This window comes from Chiloscyllium plagiosum, unplaced genomic scaffold, assembly GCF_037043375.1.
Source record: "Chiloscyllium plagiosum isolate Xiang-an unplaced genomic scaffold, Cpla_swu_hap1 HiC_scaffold_8, whole genome shotgun sequence".
NCBI classification, from domain to species: Eukaryota; Metazoa; Chordata; class Chondrichthyes; order Orectolobiformes; family Hemiscylliidae; genus Chiloscyllium; species Chiloscyllium plagiosum.
In genome coordinates, this window is record NW_028270146.1 from 32,733,979 (window position 1) to 32,753,773 (window position 19,795).

The following is a 19,795-nucleotide window of genomic DNA, read 5'->3' on the forward strand; positions in this document are numbered from 1 at the left end:
TTTAGTTTGGGATTATGTTTGTCATGGATTGGTTGAACCGAAGGGTCTGTCTCTGTATTGTATGACTCTATGACTATCTTAATGGAGAAAAGAGAGATCACATGGAGAGGTGCCAGGGAGGAACTTCCAGAACTTAATGCCTTGGCAAATAAGGACATAGTCACCAGTGATAGAGGAATTAAGATTGTGTATGTTCAAAAGGCTAGAATTTGATATCTTGGAATGCTGTGTGGCTGGGTCCTGACAAGGTCATGAATGGAATGATTTGGGTAATGATTTTAAAATCAAGACATGGCTTGTGCAGAAATCATGGAGTCAGAGAGATGTACAGCATGGAAACAGACCTTTCGGTCTAACGTGTCCATGACGACCGAATATCCCAACCCAATCCATTCCCACCTGCCAGCACCTGGCCCATGTCTATCCCAAGCCTTCCTATTCATATACCCATACAGATGCCTTTTAAATGTTGCAATTGTACCAGCCTCCACCACTTCCTCTGGCAGCTCATTCCATACATGTACCACCCTCTGCGTGAAAAGGTTGCCCCTTAGGTCTCTTTTATATCTTTCCCCTCTCACCCTAAACCTATGCCCTCTAGTTCTGGATTATCCATCCCAGGGAAGAGACTTTATCTATTTATCCCATCCCTGAGTCAATGAGGGCCATTGAGTGCATAAGTGATGCGGTGAATGGGACCTGGTGTGAGTTAAGCCATAGGCAGTAAATTTTGACTCACCCCAATTTTCTGGAAGGTAGAAGTGTGAGACTAACCAAGAGGACAATTTAGTTGTCAAGTCTGGAGGTAGCTAAGGTGTGAATAAAGGTTTGAACAGCAGCTGAGTTTAAACAAAGGCAAAGTTGTCAATTTTATAGAAGTGGAAAAAATTGGTGTTGTGATGGTGAAAATGTGTACTCAGAAGCTAATGTGGGGGGTCAAGCAAGTTTAAACTGACCAGCTTAGTCTCAGACTATTACCAAGTGGAGAGATAGAGTTGGTAGCTTGGGAACAGACTGCATAGTGGGGACTGAAAATAATGGGCCTCAGGCGACTCTCTGTGTGGAGTTTGCACATTCTCCCCGTGTCTGCATGGGTTTCCTCCGGGTGCTCCGGTTTCCTCCCACAGTCCAAAGATGTGCAGGTTAGGTGAATTGGCCATGCTAAATTGCCCGTAGTGTTAGGTGAAGGGGTAAATGTAGGGGAATGGGTCTGGGTGGGTTGCGCTTCGGCGGGTCGATGTGGACTTGTTGGGCCGAAGGGCCTGTTTCCACACTGTAAGTAATCTAAAAAAAGTAATCTAAAATTTCCTAATATTTAGGAAAGGCAGAAAGCAGGGATAGGACATATTTAGCTGATGTTGCCTCTTGGAATCACGTTGATGAACAATAGGAGGAGACCAAACATTGATATTTGGGAGGGTCTGAGTTTGACCACAGGAACAGAAATTGTTTGGGAGATTCTCTGTGCACTATGAGCAACAAAGAAGCAGCACTGGAGCCCAACAGTGTTTTGAAGCATACCAAGAGCTATAGACAAGTCGAGAACGATGAGGATAGTTCAGCACAGTTAAATATACTTTCCAGTCACACGACCATAGTTCATCTGTCATGATTGGTCATGCACTGATACAAAAATAGAGCTGCTTCAATGCCCTCTATTCTTGCATAAAGGGCAAGCAGAGTGGAAGGCAGACTAGACGGGAGGAAATCGGGACTACTAAAAAAGCTCAAGGAGCGTCTACGGATAGGCTTTAATCTAAAAGATCAAACAGGGACACTGAACTGCGGATTGCAAAGAAGTCCCGCGACAGGATAAACGGTAATTTATCGTTGCAACCGTGTGCGCTGTCTTTGCAATTCGAAACGGCGAAATAAGAGTTTCAGAAAAATGCAAACGCCAAAGAAAAATAACAAGGCTGCTTAAAATTTCGGTTTACGCATTGCTCACTAAAACCTTAATTCCTTCGAGAAGGCCGACACCAATTCCATCAGTGAAAATAATCGTTTCAGCCAACCAGCGTGGCAGTGCAGATAGCATCCACAAATACATGATAAAGGTCCCAGATTTGTTAGGTCTCTTGCAGGCATAACTCCAGTGTCTACATGGACAGACACCCAGGGGTCAGAGCCAGGCTCGATCTGGAACTCCAGGGGACTCGAGATATTCCAGTTAAATTCTAGGCAGTTTGCTGTGTGTGTGTATGTGCATTCTGCTCTAATATTATTGCCATGACGTGGAGCTGCAGGTATTGGACTGGGTGGACAAAGTCAGAGGACACCAAGTTATAGTCCAACAAGTTTATTTGAAATCACAAGCTTTCGGAGCAGCTTGTTGGACTATAAACTTGTTGGACTATAACCTGGTGTCCTGTGACCTCTGACTTACATTATTGTCAATATCGGAACGGTCAGTCAGTATTGACCATGTATATACAATAATAGCTTTCTGGGAGTTCATCAAACTTGTTTACCCCCTGCGTTCCTGTTGTGTAACACAAACATCGTCAGCAGTTTGAAACCTGAAGCAAGATGAACTGTACAAACCCGAGAAACGAGTTCAGAAATAGCTAGCTGCCAGTCAAGGCTTCTGTTTTGAGATGTGTGTGTGTTTTGTTATTCTGATTGGCCGCCAGCCACTGGCTTTATCCTTCTCCCGCGTTTTAGACTGGGTGTAATGTTTGCAATCCTTCCCTCCTCTGGCACTATTGCAACTAAAAAGGATCAGAAGACTGTGACCAAAGCCTTCGAGTTTTCCCTTCACTTCCCCAGCAATCTCAAATACATCCGAACCGCTGACTTTTCTGTCACCGGCAACGTTTCAATTCCCGCTTTATTTCGATCCTGTCCATTTTCTCAAAATCTCCCTCTTTACCGCAACATTGGGACCATCTTTTTTTTTATTCAGACGTACACAAAGTATTTATTTCGTACAAACAAAAACAGAAATTGCTGGAGAAACTCGGCAGGTCTGGCAGCATCCGTGAGGAGACAAAGTCAACATTTTGAGTTTAGTGACCTGACTCCTCCAAATTCCGATTTTATTTCAATCTCCATCGTTCGCAATTCTTTGATTTATTTATTTTGTAGCTCGGAAATGCCCTGGGGGGAAAAATCACAAGAGTATTTCATTTTTAATCCCAAATTGAACCCAACGTTCCCCTTGCACTCCATTATACTGTACATCAAATATTTTCTTTTTAATTAAATTCACAAAGACCCCTGGTGTTCTACCAACTTAACAACAATGGATCCATCACTACTTTCAACGTTTTAGAAGAGTTTAGCCTGAAAGACAAAATTCCTGTTCCATTCATTGCAAGAATACCTTCCTATAAGAATCTGAGAACATGCAGCCTCTGTTCTGTGATTGGTGAAAGGGCTTGGTCTCTCTCGCGCAACCCCTCAATTCTTCCTTCCACTCTAAATCTGGTAACCCACGTGCTAACTTTGAACCAACCAGCTTCTGACAATTTAGGAATTCCTCCCAGGAGCACAGCTGTTCAGTTGGTAGGGATATTGAGTCGATGACTCTGCAGGATTGAGGCATTTAGAGTTGAACATCTAGCCTAGCTTGAAGACAACATAATGCTTCTGTTCCATGTAGTTTATGGATCACATTTGTTGTGCGAAATTAAAGTTTATCCATCTCTGCATAATTCTGATGAATTGGGAACAAAAGTTCCTCTCTTTCATCGTACAAGATCCAAAGAGTCCATCTATTCAGAGAATTAAAAGCTGCAACTGCATGTGCTACATTTCAAAACAGGCTAAAGCTAAAGTAAATATTATCTGTGAACATATCCGTGCAGATTTACTCAAGCATGTACAGATTCAAGACGGACTTTTTTCCACAGCCTGAACCTTGAATCTCAGAATTAGATCCTTCCTCACTCCCTGTGCTTGCAAGGTCACATCTGTGAGGGAGCTATTAATACCCTACAGTACAGCTTTTTATAAAAACTATATGAATGAGCCTTGTAAAAGGCCTATTCTCAGTCGTGTACTAGAATAATGTGAACAGTTTTGGTCCCCTTATCTCAGACTACAATTGGAGGCAATTCAGAAGAAGGTTCACCAGGTTGATTCCAAGTGTGGAGAAATGTTACTATGAGGAGACATTGAGTAGACTGGGCCTTACACATCCGAGTTTAGAAGAATAAGAGGCAACTTTGTTGAAACATATAAGATTCTTAGGGACTTGACACAGTAGATGTGGAGAAGATGTTTCTCCTTGTGCAAGAGATAAGGACCAGAGGACATAATCTCAGAGTCACCCATTTAAGATAGAGATAGGGAATCATAGAACCCCACAGTGTGGAAACAGGCCATTCAGCCCCACAGGTCCACACAGACCTTCTGAAAAGCATCCCACTCACTCCCACTCCCTATCTCTGTAACCCTGCATTTCCTATGGTGTAACCCACCTAGCCTGTACATCCCTGGACACTACAGGCCAATTTAGGATAACCAATCCACCTAACCTGCACATCTTTGGACTGTGGAAGGAAACTGGAGCACCAGGAGCACACACACAGACATGGGGAGAATGTGCAAACTCCACACAGATAGTCATCCAAGGCTGGAATCGAACCATGGGTCCCTGGCACTGTGAGACAGCAGTGCTGAACATTGAGTCACAGTGCCACCCATGGAATATCTTCTATCAGAAGGTAGTGACCTTCCAGAACTATTTACCACAGAGAGGTGTTGAGGGTGGATCATTAAGAATATTCAAAACTGAGATATCCAGATTTTTACTCAGTAAGGCAAACAAAGCTTATGAGGAAAAGACATGAAAGTGGAGACGAAGATGACCAGATCAACCATACTCTTACTAAATTATGGAATAGATGGGATGGGTCCAAATACCTACTTCTGCTTCTATGTCTTATGGCTTCGTGGTCTATAATCTCATCATTGCCTTCCAATAAATTTTGACACAGAAAAGCATTTGAAAGTGAAGTAAATAGTGAACACCATGTTCCCTAAAGTTATACAAATCTCTTTCAATGTACACTAAAATAAACATATTAGGATCTAGGTAAACTTACAGGATATTTGGGCAAAAGCACATTGGGTTTTCCTTGTTAATTTAGAGAAGGTACACATAATGATAACATGATGGGTATTATTGTTCACATTAGATTCACTGTCTAGTAAGAGACAAGACACTGTCAAAGATGCATATTAATTCATTGAGAAAAATAGGATATTACATTCAGTCATCAATTCAGTATTTTTAAACGTATAATTATACTCATCACAAAATTCATGATGACCAGAAAATCTGACTCCTGCATATATGCATTAAGTTGTGCATCTCTTTCTTTCAAAAAGAAGTTAAGATGTGTCAATCCCAAATATTGGTACGAACTTGTGTCAGCTTGGCTCAGCTGCAATCTGTTTAACATTAAATCAGAGGATCTTGAGTTCTAGTCTCATTCCAAGATCAGAGAAAATGACTTAAGTGTAGTATCAGAATATTGTATTAATGAAGGTGATGACTTTTAGATAAGATGTTAAATGAAAACAGGCTTAATTCGTTTGGACATATTTAGTAGTTTAAATAATACCAGTTAAAAAATGGGAAGTTGACCATCATCCAGAAAGGTACTAAATGATTAATTACATCACTGATGGGATTTTGTGTACAAATTGGCAGTATTCTTTTGTCTACATAACAACAGTGGATACACTTGAATAACATTTGGCTATGAAATACTTTATGATGAGGATATGAAGACACTGTGAATAAAGTTCTTTCTTTATAAATTTTGAGTTCCTTGAACTCTTCTAAAATTTTCTTATTTTTTCTATTTGATAAGCTTTCTGAATGTAACAGCTTGAGAAATTAAATAAAAGGTCTACACACAGGTGCGGCACAGTGACTCAGTGGTTAGCACAGCTGCCTCACAGCACCAGGGACCTGGGTTCGATTCCAGCCTCAGCTGACTTGACTGTGTGGAGTTTACACATTCTCCCTGTGTCTCTGTGGGTTTCCTCCTGGTGCTCCGGTTTCCTTCCACAATCTAAAGATGTGCAGGTTAGATGAATTGGCCATGCTAAATTGCCCAAAGTGTTAGGGATAAATATAGGGTCTGGGTGGGTTACTCTAGGACCACAACCAGGAGGCCCTGCTCTGGGCCTACCATGGCCTACTGTATCATTAGGTAAGATCTTGGTTTATTATCTACGTCAATTTCTCTATCTCTCCCATCTCCATATCTTTTGATTCATGTAGAGTCCAAGGAATCTTACCAAATTCATCTGAACTGAGCATCCACAACATTCTGGGATAGTGAGTCCTAAGCATTCACAAGCATCCATGTGTAGAGGTTGCTCCTCATCTCAGGTCTGAATGTATGATCAGTTCTATATGGCCAATCTGATATTCTAAAACAATGTCCCCTAGTCTTTGCATCTACCCTATCATATTCATAGAGCCATAGAGATGTACAGCATGGAAACAGACCCTTTGGTCCAACCCGTTCATGCCAACCAGATAAGCCAACCTGATGTAGTCCCACCAGCCAGCACCCAGCCCATATCCCTCCAAACTCTTCCTATTCATATATCCATCCAGATGCCATTTAAATGTTGCAATTGTACTAGCCTGTACCACTTCCTCTGGCAGCTCATTCCAGACACATAACACCCTCTGCGTGATAAAAATGCCCCTGAGGTCTCTTTTATATCTTTCCCTTCTCACCCTAAACCTATGCTCTCTAGTTCTGGACTCCCCACCCCAGGGAAAAGAATTTGCCTATTTACCCTATCCATGCCCCTCATAATTTTGTAAACCTCTATGAGGTTACCGCTCAGCCTCTGACGCTCCAGGGAAAACAGCCCCAGCCTGTTCAACCTCTCCTTATAGCTCAAATTTTCCAACCCTGGCAACATCCTTGTAAATCTTTTCTGAACCCTTTCAAGTTTCACAATATCTTTCCAAAAGGAAGAAGGAGACCAGAATATTCCAACAGTAGCCTAACCAATGACCTGTACAGCTGCAACATGACTTCCCAACTCCAGTACTCAATGCTCTGACCAATAAAGGAAAGCATACAAATGCCTTCTTCACTATCCTATCTACATGTGACTCCACTTTCAAGGAACTATGAACCTGCACTCCAAGGTCTCTTTGTTCAGCAAAACCCCCTAGGATCTTACCATTAAGTGTATAAGTCCTGCTAAGATTTGTTTTCCCAAAATGCAGCACCTCGCATTTATCTAAATTTAACTCCATCTGGCACTTCTAAGTCCATTGGCCTATCTGTTCAAGACCCTGTTGTAATCTGAGATAACCTTTTTTGCTGTCCACTACACCTCCAATTTTGGTGTCATCTGCAAACGTACTAACTATACCTCTCATGCTCACATCAAATCATTTATATAAATGATGAAAGTAGTGGGCCCAGCACTGATCCTTGTGGCACTCCACTGGTCACAGGCCTCCAATCTGAAAAACAACCCTCCACCACCACCCTCTGTCTCCCACCTTTAAGCTAGTTCTGTATCCAAATTGCTAGTTCTCACTGTATTCCATGAGTCCTAACCTTGCTAACCAGTCTCCCATAGGGAACTTTGTTGAACACCTTACTGAAGTCCATATCGATCAGGTCTACCACTCTGCCCTCGTCAATCCTTTTTGTTACTTCTTCAAAAAACTCAGTCAAGTTTGTGAGATATGATTTCACACGCACAAAGCCATGTTGACTATCCCTAATCAGTCCTTGCCTTTCCAAATACATGAACAATCTGTTCCTCAGGATTCCCTCTAACACCTTGCCCACCACCAACATCAGGCTTACTGGTCTATAGTTCCCTGGCTTGTCCTTACCACCTTTCTTAAACAGTGGCACCACGTTAGCCAACCTCCAGTCTTCCGGTACCTCACCTGTGACTATCAATGATACAAATATCTCAGTGAGAGGCCTAGCAATCACTTCCCTAGGGTACACCTGATCAGGTCCTGGGGATTTATCCACTTTTATATGTTTCAAGACATTCAGCACTTCCTCCTCTGTAATGCAGACATTTTTTCAAGATGTCACCATCTAGTTCCCTACAGTCTATATCTTCCATGTCCTTTTCAACAGTAAATACTAACGCAAAATACTCATTTAGTATCTCCCACATCTCCTGCAGCTCGACACAAAGGGCATCTTGTTGATCTTTGAGGTTCCATATTCTCTCCCTAGTTACTGTTTTGCCCTTAATATATTTACAAAATCTCTTTGGATTCTCCTTAACCCTATTTGCCAAAGCTATCTCATGTCCCCTTTTTGCCCTCCTGATTTCTCTAAAGTACACTCCTACTGCCTTTATACGCTTCTAAGGATTCACTTGATCTGTCCTGTCTATTCCTGACATATGTTTTCTTTTGTTTTCCTAACAAACCCTCAATATATTTAGTCAAACTTTCTCAGAATCTTAAATGTTTCAGTTAGATCAACTTTCATTCCTCAACAGTTCAGAGTATTCCTTTGATTTTTGCTATTTGTCAACATTAATGTCAGAAGCATGTCATGGCCAGCAAAATTTGCAGTTAGCTGTTTAAATGATGAAGGATGTACAGTATCAAAGACCTAAGTAACAGCGGTATCACACACTTCCCACTCTAAATGGAGTTTCAGAGAAAATGACAGGGATCAATGTCCTTTTGGAACTGTTGCTAATAATAGCAAGTCACATTGTTGCTGAGGTTAACTTTGAACAGATAAACAAAGCAAGTTTTGCCAGAGGACTGTGGCATGCATGAATTATGTACTGTTACAAAGTGATAAACATGCCTTAGTATATTGACCTCATTTCCTCCTAAGCATGTGATTAACTATGTCACTGCAAAAAAATGATTTCTTAACCAAAGGCCATATTAAATATCCTCTCATTGCCCATGTCTCCTAGTAACAACATGTTTTGCATTATTAGCTTGTATCTTTGGAAATTGGTGCAGTGATAAATTAGCCCTTAAGCACTCATTATTAAACAATTAAATATATAAACTGTTTTTAACATTATGATCAAGTTCCTTATTTTATTTTATTCAATTTCCCAATTTCCGGGTGTATCGAAAACTTTTTCTTATAAAACATTGTCTGCATTCTGGGTCGAGGCTGTGGTGCTGGAAAAACACAGCCGGTCAGGCAGTATCCGAGGAGCAGGAGAATACAAATCTCTTTCAGTGTACACTAAAATAATTGTAGCTAAACTTAAATTGTCTGCATTCTGTCTACTTTCCAAATGAATGGTGTAATAGGCAGATTCACATAGACAATCTCCTTACAGGAAAATGATGTGAAGTAGTTTCCAATACCCGCTGTGCTCTTGTGCTTCTGGATTCTGATAAAATAAGAGACGTTATGGCTGACAATAACAATTCACATTTAAATTGTGCATTTAATTGTGATCATGATTGATTATGATTGTGATTATGAATTGATTACATAATTGTAATCAAATAAATAAAATCAAAAAAGGAGATATTAGGATGGGTGCTTTAAAACTTGTATGAGTGGAATGATTTTAAGGAGGATCTTAAAGGTTTAGAGACAAGGAGGTTTACAGTGTGAGTCTAGAGTTGAAAGCTAGACTTAAACTAGCTAGTGTTTAAAGCTAGAGTTTGAAATCAGAGCTGTCAATGATAACTAAAAGGCAATGGATGATCCACAGAAGGCTTGAGCTGGAGAAATGGAGTGTGTCTGAGATTTGCATGGAGGAGGGTATAAAGATAGAAGGGATTGTGAGCATTAACATTGGTGAATATTGAAATCAGTATTTTTAAATTAAATTCTTGGAAGACCAAGAGTCAATTTAGAGTAAGCACAGGGGTGATGAGTAAGCGGATCTTAGCATCGGTTAGGCTGTACGTAATGAATTTTGCTGATTCTGGTGGAGACAGGGAGCAAGGCAGAACATAGAATCTGCAGGGAGTAAATGGAGTTTGTTACAGGGGATGAACATAATTGCTTCTGCAATTGGCAGAAACTGTAGCTTATACAGAACTAGAAGATGGACAAGCAGACTAATAACATTGGCACAATAAAGCATCCTGAGAGATGGCACTGAGATAGACTTGGTATCATCTTAATACATGTGTAATCTTTTTTTTTGCTTCAAATGATGTTGCTAAGGGGCAATATTCAGATAAGAAATAGAAAGATGCCAAGGTCTGATCCTTGGTGGATGCCAGAGGTAACAATGCAAGGGATGAAGATACATAATATCGCAGGAGATTCTTCAATCGTGACTGAATAACTAAGAATGAGAAGGCAAAGCAAAGCCTACAGAATTGGCCTTGATACCCAATATATGCTATTATAGCTGTATACCAGAGACTAATAAAAAGCAAACATGTGCTCTCAGAATTCTGGAGAGCAAGAATGTAAGTCATATTCAGTGTTTTTTTCAATAAAGTTGCCTCTACACTCCAAGTGATATATTTTCATGAATATGGCATAGAGAGAATTTGAAATTAATCCAATTTCAAAGTAAATTGGTTGTGTCAAGTTTATGTATGAAGATCCATATCTTGTACCATCCAATTAATTTGGGATTTGCTTGTCTCTTTTAGATTGGCACTGAATATACAGAAAACACAACTGTCTCTATTGTGCAAATTAACTTCCTTACCATTCAGTTACACAAGGTGGATGATGGATAAAATGGTGACAACTGTGGTTAGATACCTAATACATATGTTAAGTTGTGGTGCAGTGGGCTCAGGGTCTGATGCTGGGCTTTCTCAATGACTGGGTGAAGAATCTGGCAATGGAGAGGATGAACTGGCCAAGACTCCTTCAAAAGTACATGCTATACCTGCAATGCTACAACTAAAATAAAGACAGCAGATGCATAGGAGCAGCATCAACTCTAAGCCACATATTGTCCTGACTTGCAAATATAACATCACCATAGTCTTACCAGATCATGGAGCAGAGAGAGATAATTGGTGGTGGTTTAACTTCAGGACTACCAAGCCTCTGGCAAGGAGAGAGGTTGAGAATGTGAGTCCTTCACAGTAATCGCGACTGTTGTGGACTGTTGTGGGCGGCACGGTGGCACAGTGGTTAGCACTGCTGCCTCACAGCGCCAGAGACCCGGGTTCAATTCCCGCCTCAGGCGACTGACTGTGTGGAGTTTGCACATTCTCCCCGTGTCTGCATGGGTTTCCTCCGGGTGCTCCGGTTTCCTCCCACAGTCCAAAAATGTGCAGGTCAGGTGAATTGGCCATGCTAAATTGCCCGTAGTGTTAGGTGCAGGGGTAAATGTAGGGGAATGGGTCTGGGTGGGTTGCGCATCGGTGGGTCGGTGTGGACTTGTTGGGCCGAAGGGCCTGTTTCCACACTGTAAGTAATCTAATCTAATCTTAACCCATACTGTTAGTATCCCACTGCATCAGAGACGAGCTATCTTGCAAACTAAGTTAAGCCAACCCCCTAAATTTCTTTGGGATCTGTTCCTTTGGGATCAAATTCCTGCAACTCCCACCCTCACCACACTGTGGATGTAACTGCCCTATATGGACTGCAGTAGTTCATGCAGAGGGCACACCAACACCTTCTCCGGTGGCATGGGGGGGGGGGGGCAACGTGTTGTTCTTGCCAGCAATGTTCACATCCCATGATCCAAATTTTAAACAAAAACTGGCTACAATGAATTTGTTACAGTTGTTTAAACTGAGCAAATATAGTTAGAGAGGAGGGGGAGAGGGTGTGTGTCTGTGCGTGTGTGCGTTCTTTAAAGCAGCACCAATCAGTGGCTTTTGGAGTCCCATATAGTAAACATATAACCGATGTGAAGCAGCCACTATACTGCAGCTCCGGTGCAATAGGAGTCTAACATAACAATAGCAATCTCTAACTGGACACCAAACAGATGTAAGAAAGCTCAGAAAGTCAAATAACACGCCGTTTTCAGCAAACAATAATATTCACATGCACCCACCATGCACACTACATCACGTTGATTTCTCTGGGACCTCCCAGATTTTTTTGCGCAGAACTGCACATAAATGGCAAGGAATGCGACAAGAAAACTTGGCGAGCTTTTGAAAAGTTTGTTGTGTATGTCTCCTTGCACAGCCCTCAGACGCGGCGGGAGGATGGCGACGGGAGTCACTTCCAGCCGCACATTTGGCCAAGAGGAGTACAGTCTGTACAGCAGCCTGAGTGAAGAGGAACTCATCCAGATGGCGGTCGAGCAAAGCCTTGAGGCGCAATCCGGCTCGGTGCAGCCTCCAGGTCCGAGGGGCCAGGCACACCCCAGGAATCGAGTTCAGGCCCAGGTGACTGGGCGTGTGGTTCAGACCGCGGCCCCTCAAGCTTGTGCCAAGACCAGGTGGGTGTCCAGGTACAGAGCGCTGTGATTCGGTCTGACAGCAACATCCACACACTAACACAAGCAGACACAGCTCTCCGACTGAAAGGCTCAAGAGACCAGTTTATCCAACACTCGCCTGGCTCAGCCTTAAGTCCCAAGGGCCCTGTTTGCAGGAACATGCCTGGCTATCCCTGGGGCAATGTTGAAGCAGGCACGATTGCTCCAAGCTGGCAGGCAATGGTCTCTTGTATTTGAACGTGTGTGTGTGTGCAGTAAAACCTTGGCCGAACCTGTTAACTCTATTATCTGCTGGTCAATCTCACCGCCTTGCTGCTGGTCGGATCTAACGCATCGTTCATCTACTCATTGCGATTGATGTGAAAACCAGGCAAGATTTCCAGACGAAATAGATTACCATTTAACACCATTGGAAGACATTGGAGTATGTTATTGACGGGAAACTGGTTAAGGGTGAGGGTGGGCTGACAATTCACAAAACATAGCTATGGCCAGTCGGGGAGAGGATATTGAGAGCATTGAGCAGGATATCCCCATGGGCAGTTTCTTCGCCTGACGACATTTCAGACCAGCGATTAAATCCAGTTCAGTGTGTTTGTGTGTGCAGGAGATGTCCTCTGGCTATTCGAGGCTAGGACATACATTTAATCAAGGCGGTGTTAAACCTTTGATAGACAATGGAATCAAGAGCTATATGGAGGTGGGGGAGGAGAGAGGCACACACGAAGGGTGGAGTTGAGACAACAACAACCACATCAGCCCTTGTTTTTATTCACTGGCAGAACAGGCTCGAGGGGCCGAAGGGCCCGCTCCAGGGTGTTTCAGGTTCTCCTAATCTCCTGCTTCATCCGAACTAATCCTATGCGCCATCTACCAACCTCCTGATTCCTTTACGGAGAGGTCATTCAACCTGTTAACTCCTCCTCTGGGAATGCAAGATGTGTTGTCCTCCCATCCATTTCCTGCGGTCTGTCAGTGTTGTCCTCAGTCTTACCCCCTGTCCTATCAGCCTTTGTGATCGATTCGTTTCCAACAGTTGCCAGGATTTGTTTTGTCTGGTCTCGCCGTTGTTTTATTTAAACAGTAGGTCATCCTGGATGACAATAAATATACAACTGGTACCGTAAGGTTGAAGTTAACGTTTTCCGAGTTGTGTGTCTCTGAGCAGTCCCCTCCACAATCCCTTCTCAGAGCCTGTTGCTCTCTATTGTCTTATATGGTCAAATAGTCCCTCGACGTCTCCGAAGCCAAAAATAAACACGTGCGGGAGCCGATCGGTGCCAGCGCCTCACATTTTGAGTTGGAAGAGCTGCAGGGGAGAAAAATGAGGGGCTTCTCTTACGCGGAATATTTTTCACTATTTCATCCTCGCCGTTCTCTTAGGTCGCCAGTGACTACTTCTGCTCCGACCGCCAACCCTCCGAGATCAAGGAGATTCGATGGGAGACTGATTCGACCCTCCAAGCCGGTGGTGTAAGTATATCTTCAGATCCAGACCCGGATTATTGAAGGGATCGGTCGGTGGGACCGGGCGGGGAGGGCGGGGGTGGGGTAGATAGGTTCATCCTAAATGTACTGAAAATTCCCCAGGTAAAAATAGCTTTGAGAATTTCAGCGATTGAGATACAGCGATGAGAGGATAATTTATCGTAATTTATTCCGCTTGATGACAACGTATTATTTAACAGTTTTTTTTGTAATATGACAGTTTACTTGCAACGAGATTTGGACATTTGGTTGCAGCCCAGCCTTCAAAAATAATCTTTATCCAAACGTTCCCATCCATACAATAAAGAACAGAGAAGGATTGTGCAGGATCATGTTAAAGTGAAGGACCCTACAGCCTCAGGCCACGAATCAAATGTAAATAGAAAGAGAGAGATAACTGGCGGTTAAACTAACTCTTGGGGTTAAAACTTGTGCCCCCCGGGGTGGGAGTGTGGATGCCTGTTTTCCTCAGTCAATGTTTTGCATTTGCCTATTTGTTTGTTGGGCAGTGCCTCCGCTCTCACTGCACTTGCTGTGACACCCAGCGATGACCTGACCCTGAATGATATTCAAGCGGGAGGCTGGGGGCGGGAGGCTGGGGGGGGGGGGGGGGAGCTGGGCTGGACCATTCGGCAAGGATCTTTAGACGTGCCTGCTGTTGCATTGAGGGACTACATCGGGGTGTTCCAACGAAATATTACAAGGTCGCGCGTTATTTATCTCAACGTGGAAGCGTTTTCCAGGGGTCGACATTTCAAGGTTGATTAGATCTCTCCAAACTGACATGTATTTTTTTGTTTTAACTGTGGACGTACAATTTTAAAGGCTGCACTGTTGCAGCGACATTACATCCTTTCTGCTTTTCATCTAGGGAGGTGGATCCTGCCGTTGTTGCGATAAAAAATGGTGATGAAGAAACCTTGTCAAATATGATCCGAGCTGGGAAAGTGCTTTCTGTGCCAAACTCGGAGGGCTGGCTCCCTCTGCACGAAACAATTTACTATAACAAACCCGGCTGTGCGAAATTGTTGCTTCAAGGTCAGTGAGGGAGGGAGAGCCGCGGGAACCTACACACTGTACATGACAAGAGATTAAACTGCATGTTGTGGGACCCTGTCTGTAAGGTTCTATGGTGAACTGAAGGACAGGCGGGACTTCTTATCCAGTTTGGGGAAAATGACACAGACTGTAAAGGAACTGGCGAACAGCACTGACGTATTGGTGCACTTTCCAGGATACTTCGTTTTCTCAAGATTTGGAAAATATATAGACTGGTATTGTACATATATCCACATTTTGGGAAGAACGTGATTGCACTGGAGAGGCTGCAGAAAAGATTTATCTGGGTAGGAGAGTTTTAGTTGTGAGGAGAGATGATTAGGCTGGGGTTGTTTTCCTTAGAGGAGACCAAACAGTGACATGATTGATAAGTATAAGAGGAGGAGATAAGCTAGACAGGAAGGAACATTCCGCCCCCCCCCACCTTGTGGATGGATCAATGTTTGGGGCATAGATTTAAGGTAGGGCACAGAAGTTTTGGAGGGGATCTGAGGAAAATATTTTTTACCCAAAGGGTGGTGGGAATCTGGAACTCACTGCCTGTAATAGTGGGAGAGGTGGAAACCCTTGTAATAATTACAAAGTATTTCAAGCTGCAACACCAAGGCATACAAAGTGCCAAGTACTGGAAAATAGGATTAGAGCAGTTAGATGGTTTTTGATTGGCACAGACTTGATAGGCCGAAGGGCCCTTTTCTTTGCGGTAGACATATTAGTTGAATAAAATTAATAGTTGATCAAACCTTTTCGTGAGTCAGACCTATCAACAGTAGCTAACATAGGCTTATTAGCATAACATTTATTATTGTAAAAATATTTGAATCAATTATTGGCAATAGCAGAATGTTTGGAAAATTCTAATCTAATCAAGCAGAGACATGATAGCTTCATGAAAGGAATATTGTGTCTGATTAATTTCTTCGAGTTTTTTTGAGGACATCTCAACCAGAGTGGGTGGAGGGAACCAGTAATGTGTTGTAATTGGACTTCCATAAGGTGTTCAACAAGGTTCCTCATAAAAGACTAAGTAGTAAGATAGGAGTCCATGGTGTTGGATATAGTATATTGGCATAGATAATTAACTGGTGGGCTGGAAACAGTGAATGGGGAACAGGGATTCTTTCTCATGTTGGTGACATGTGACCAGTGAGGTTCTGTTCTGGGACTGCAACTGTTTACAGTATATATTAATGACTCCAAGGAATGCAGTAAATGTATTGTAGTTAAACTTGCAGTCAACACAAAAACAGATATGAGAAGGCAACAAACAGTTTACAATGAGATGTTGACAGGTTAAGAAAGTGGGCAAAAAGTTGGCAAATGTAGTGTAATTTGGGAAAGGTGAAGTTCTTCATTTTGGAAGGGAGCACAAAAGAACAAAATATTATTTAAATAGAGGAAATCTACAAAAAGCTACAACATAAAGAGACAAAGGTGATCAGGCAGGCTAATGGAATGTTGGCGCTTATTTCAAGGGGGTTGGGCTATAAGAGAAGAGAATTCTTACCAAAGCTGTAAAAAATTCTGGTGAGACCACATCTGGACTACTGTGAGCAATTTTGTTCCTGTTATTTAAAGAAAGACATCATTTTATTGATAGCAATTCAAAGAAGATTCATTAGGATTGGTATAGAGAGATTTTCCTGTGAGCAAAGGGTAAACAGGTTGGGATTCAACTCACTGGAGTTTAGAAGCATGAGTGATCTCATTGAAACATATAAGCTTGACAGTATAAATACTGAGAGGATGTTTCCCCTGATGGAAGAGTCCAGCACCAGAAGGTATGGTGTTAGAATAAAGGGGTGCAAATGTAAGACTGAGATGAGGTGGAATTTCTTCTATCAGAGAGTTGAGTGTTTGGAACTCCTTGAACTGTGGAAGCCATGTCCTTTTGTATATTTAAGGCTGAGATAGATAGATTTTTGATCAGTAGGGGAAAACTCAGGAAGACTGACATGAGAAATGTCAGAGAAGCTACAATCCAAATGAATGGTGGAGCAGGCTTAAGGGCCCAAATGGTCTACTCCTGTTCCTGTCTCTTATGGTCTTATTATTGACGTCAGGAACAGAAACTTAGAAGGCAAAATGTGATTCATGTTAAAATTGGTAAGCAATTTGCCTATCCGTTCTCAAACACTTCAGTGAAGGATGCAGGGATAAGAGGTGGCGAGTGTGATAATCTCATAGTAGAGATCAATAAGGCACAACCACACTTCTTCACCTCTGAGCAGAAATTCATGTAATTGGTAATCCTAGTGGCCACAGCCAAACTAGAAGACAATTTAGTAAAAATGTCAAACAAAGAGAATTTTAAAGCTAGACAGAATTTGAGGTGTATACACAGAGGTACGAGAAAGGGGACAACCAGCTCTATCACATTGGTGGATATGCACAGAAAATGTTTTCCTGATGGGATTTATCAGTCTAAAGCTGGGAGACAAAGATAGAAAAGTAGATTCACTGACAGAAGATAAAGCAATTTTAAAATCTTTCTTAGCTTTATCAGCAAGAAATGTTTGTGGGTGTGGATCAATTGATATTAAAGCTACATTTCTACAAGGAGAGCACCTCAACAGGGAAATTCTCCTTCATCCTTCACATGAAGCACCAAATGCAGTGGGGTCATTTTGGAAGATAACTAAATGTTGCTTGAATTATGCCAGTAAAGCTTGATAGTTCTCAGTAAGGTCTGTCTTATTAAAATTATGTCAGTTTCAGTTAAAAGCACACCATGCAATGTTTTATTGGCACCTTGAAGAGCATCTTTCAGACATCTTTTTGATGCACATAGATTCTTGGAACTTTGAAGATCTTATCATAGTTTGCTTAAAATTAGAAGTCAGACTTTGGGGCTTTTAAGTATATTGGATTTGAAACCGGGCAGAATGGATGAAGCATCATTTTGCATCAGCAATCTTACTTGGAAAATTTTAGCCCCATTGTTATTAGTCAAAGTAGAGCCTCATAGAAAGGTGGTGCAGTTTCCAAAACTGAAATGAAGGCATTGCAAAGTCTAATTGGACAGCTGAATTGTCTCAGCACCCAAACAAAAAAGTCAGATGCTATCTTAGAAAAATATGAGACTTCAGTATAACTATGTAAAAGCACAAAGTGGAAGATGTTATTTGGGCAAATAAAAAAATTTAAAAATGGAACATTTGGTTTGAAATTTCCATCATTGGGAGATGTCTGGAACATGTAGTTTTAATGGTGCTTCTTAAATAAATCTCCATGATGGGTTTTCAAGTGTCGGAGAGTTTATAACTTGTGGGATAGAGTCGTAAATGTTGCCCAATGATCAAAAGACTAATATAAAGTACCTTAGTGGCAGAAACTCTTACTCTTAGTGAGGTGGTAGGTAAGGTAGTTTTCATAGCAAAAATATTGAAAAAACTACTTAGAAGGCATTCAGCAGCAATACCCATGAATACTATATATCAAGACGGAGTCTGTACTGGATAGCATGCACTCACAATATGTGTAAATAGAAAAAAGACCATGGATTAATATTACAATCCTAAAACAGAAGCTGGGAAAGTGAGACATTTCCAAATTGAAATAGGTGGATAGCAACAGTCAACTATCTGATTGCTTTACAAATAAAGGAGAAAGCTCTAAGAAACTGTTAGACATACTGAAAAAAAAGCCACTTGAGAGTCTTAATGTGTAAAAATGGAACATATGTTGTCATTTAGTATATTTTCTTCCATTTGATATAATATATGTATATAAATTGACTTAAAAGAATGAAAAGGGAATCTTATCATGTAATATAATCTAAAAGGATGGCTAAGATCTAAAGGAACAAGGGAACAGATGGTGGATATATTAATTAAAAGTTAATGAGTGTAAATATAATGTGTCCCAATCAGTGGGCTTTGGTTTTTATGGATTGTTGTTAACTGAATTATAGCAGTCACTAATCATTTGGATTTGGACTCTGTTCAAAAATACTTACATTTAGTTTATAACACTCAAATGTATTTGAACAGAATGTTTCCTTGCCGTGCATTTGGAAAAATATTTCTGCAGAATGTTAGTGATTGCTGAAAGTAGAAAATAACTCACTGGCCTGAATACAAAATGGTGTCATCACATTTAGTGTAGACAGGAGTTAAAAGAAAATGAAAGAGACATAGATTATAGATATTCAGTATCAATGTCAAATGTAAACACTTAGTGTCCTCTAATTTGTTGCAGCTAAGAGGTATTTTAGTGGTTCATGTAAGAGCGGCGGACTGATACTATTGTGTTGTGGAATGATCTGTTTTTGGTTGTAACTATTTGCATATTTTATATAGTATACATGATTTTGTTTTTAAAGTAATAATGATAAAGTATTTTCGGTGGACCTTTGACAACGTTGAAGATGAGATGAGGTCTGTTGGAGTAAGAAAGAAATTAGATGATGGAATACTGGAAAAATAGATACAAACATTGTGAAGTTTGGTTTGCTAAGTAAGCTGGGCTATTTCAATAGAATGATACATTTACATTTAACATTATGCTTCCTAGGATGTTACTAATAATTATTCCTAGCTTTCTAAGCAGGCTGTAAAATGCATTTAAATAAGGCTACAAATAAATAATATCTGTAACTGATGGGTTTGTCAGAGCCTCAATATTGGCAGGGAAAATATGCTGCATAACCTCCCTCCTGCAAAGTCCCCTAGGAATGTCAGAAACTATTCCCATCAAGATGTTGTTATCAAACAAAAAAATGTGAGCAGATGTTGACTCTAACTTCAAAAACTATCTGAACTATAAAAGAGCAAAATAGTTGTCCTCTTTTATGTAAACAAACCATGGAAACATAAAGGAATAACATTATAAATGGAAAATGAAAAGACCCACATTCTGGAAATCTGGAATAGAGTCCTAGAGTAGCAGTAGAAACACACCATTCAGTCCA

The 19,795-nt window shown here is 41.3% G+C and overlaps 1 protein-coding gene across 2 annotated transcripts in view; it reads left to right on the top strand.

Annotated features, from left to right (window-relative positions):
* The first annotated feature begins 1,663 nt into the window (after positions 1 to 1,663).
* asb2a.1 (ankyrin repeat and SOCS box containing 2a, tandem duplicate 1) overlaps positions 1,664 to 19,795 on the top strand; it is a 42,321-nt gene continuing 24,189 nt past the window's right edge. The window contains exons 1-4 of one of the 2 annotated variants that reach the window (XM_043697183.2): positions 1,664 to 1,819; positions 12,081 to 12,336; positions 13,720 to 13,809; positions 14,696 to 14,862. In XM_043697183.2, the coding sequence (XP_043553118.2) occupies positions 12,101 to 12,336; positions 13,720 to 13,809; positions 14,696 to 14,862 (493 nt within the window). In that variant the 5' untranslated portion in view covers positions 1,664 to 1,819; positions 12,081 to 12,100. Of the gene's footprint in view, positions 1,820 to 11,203; positions 12,337 to 13,719; positions 13,810 to 14,695; positions 14,863 to 19,795 lie in introns of those variants that run through there. The other variant, XM_087989678.1, reaches the window with a different exon arrangement.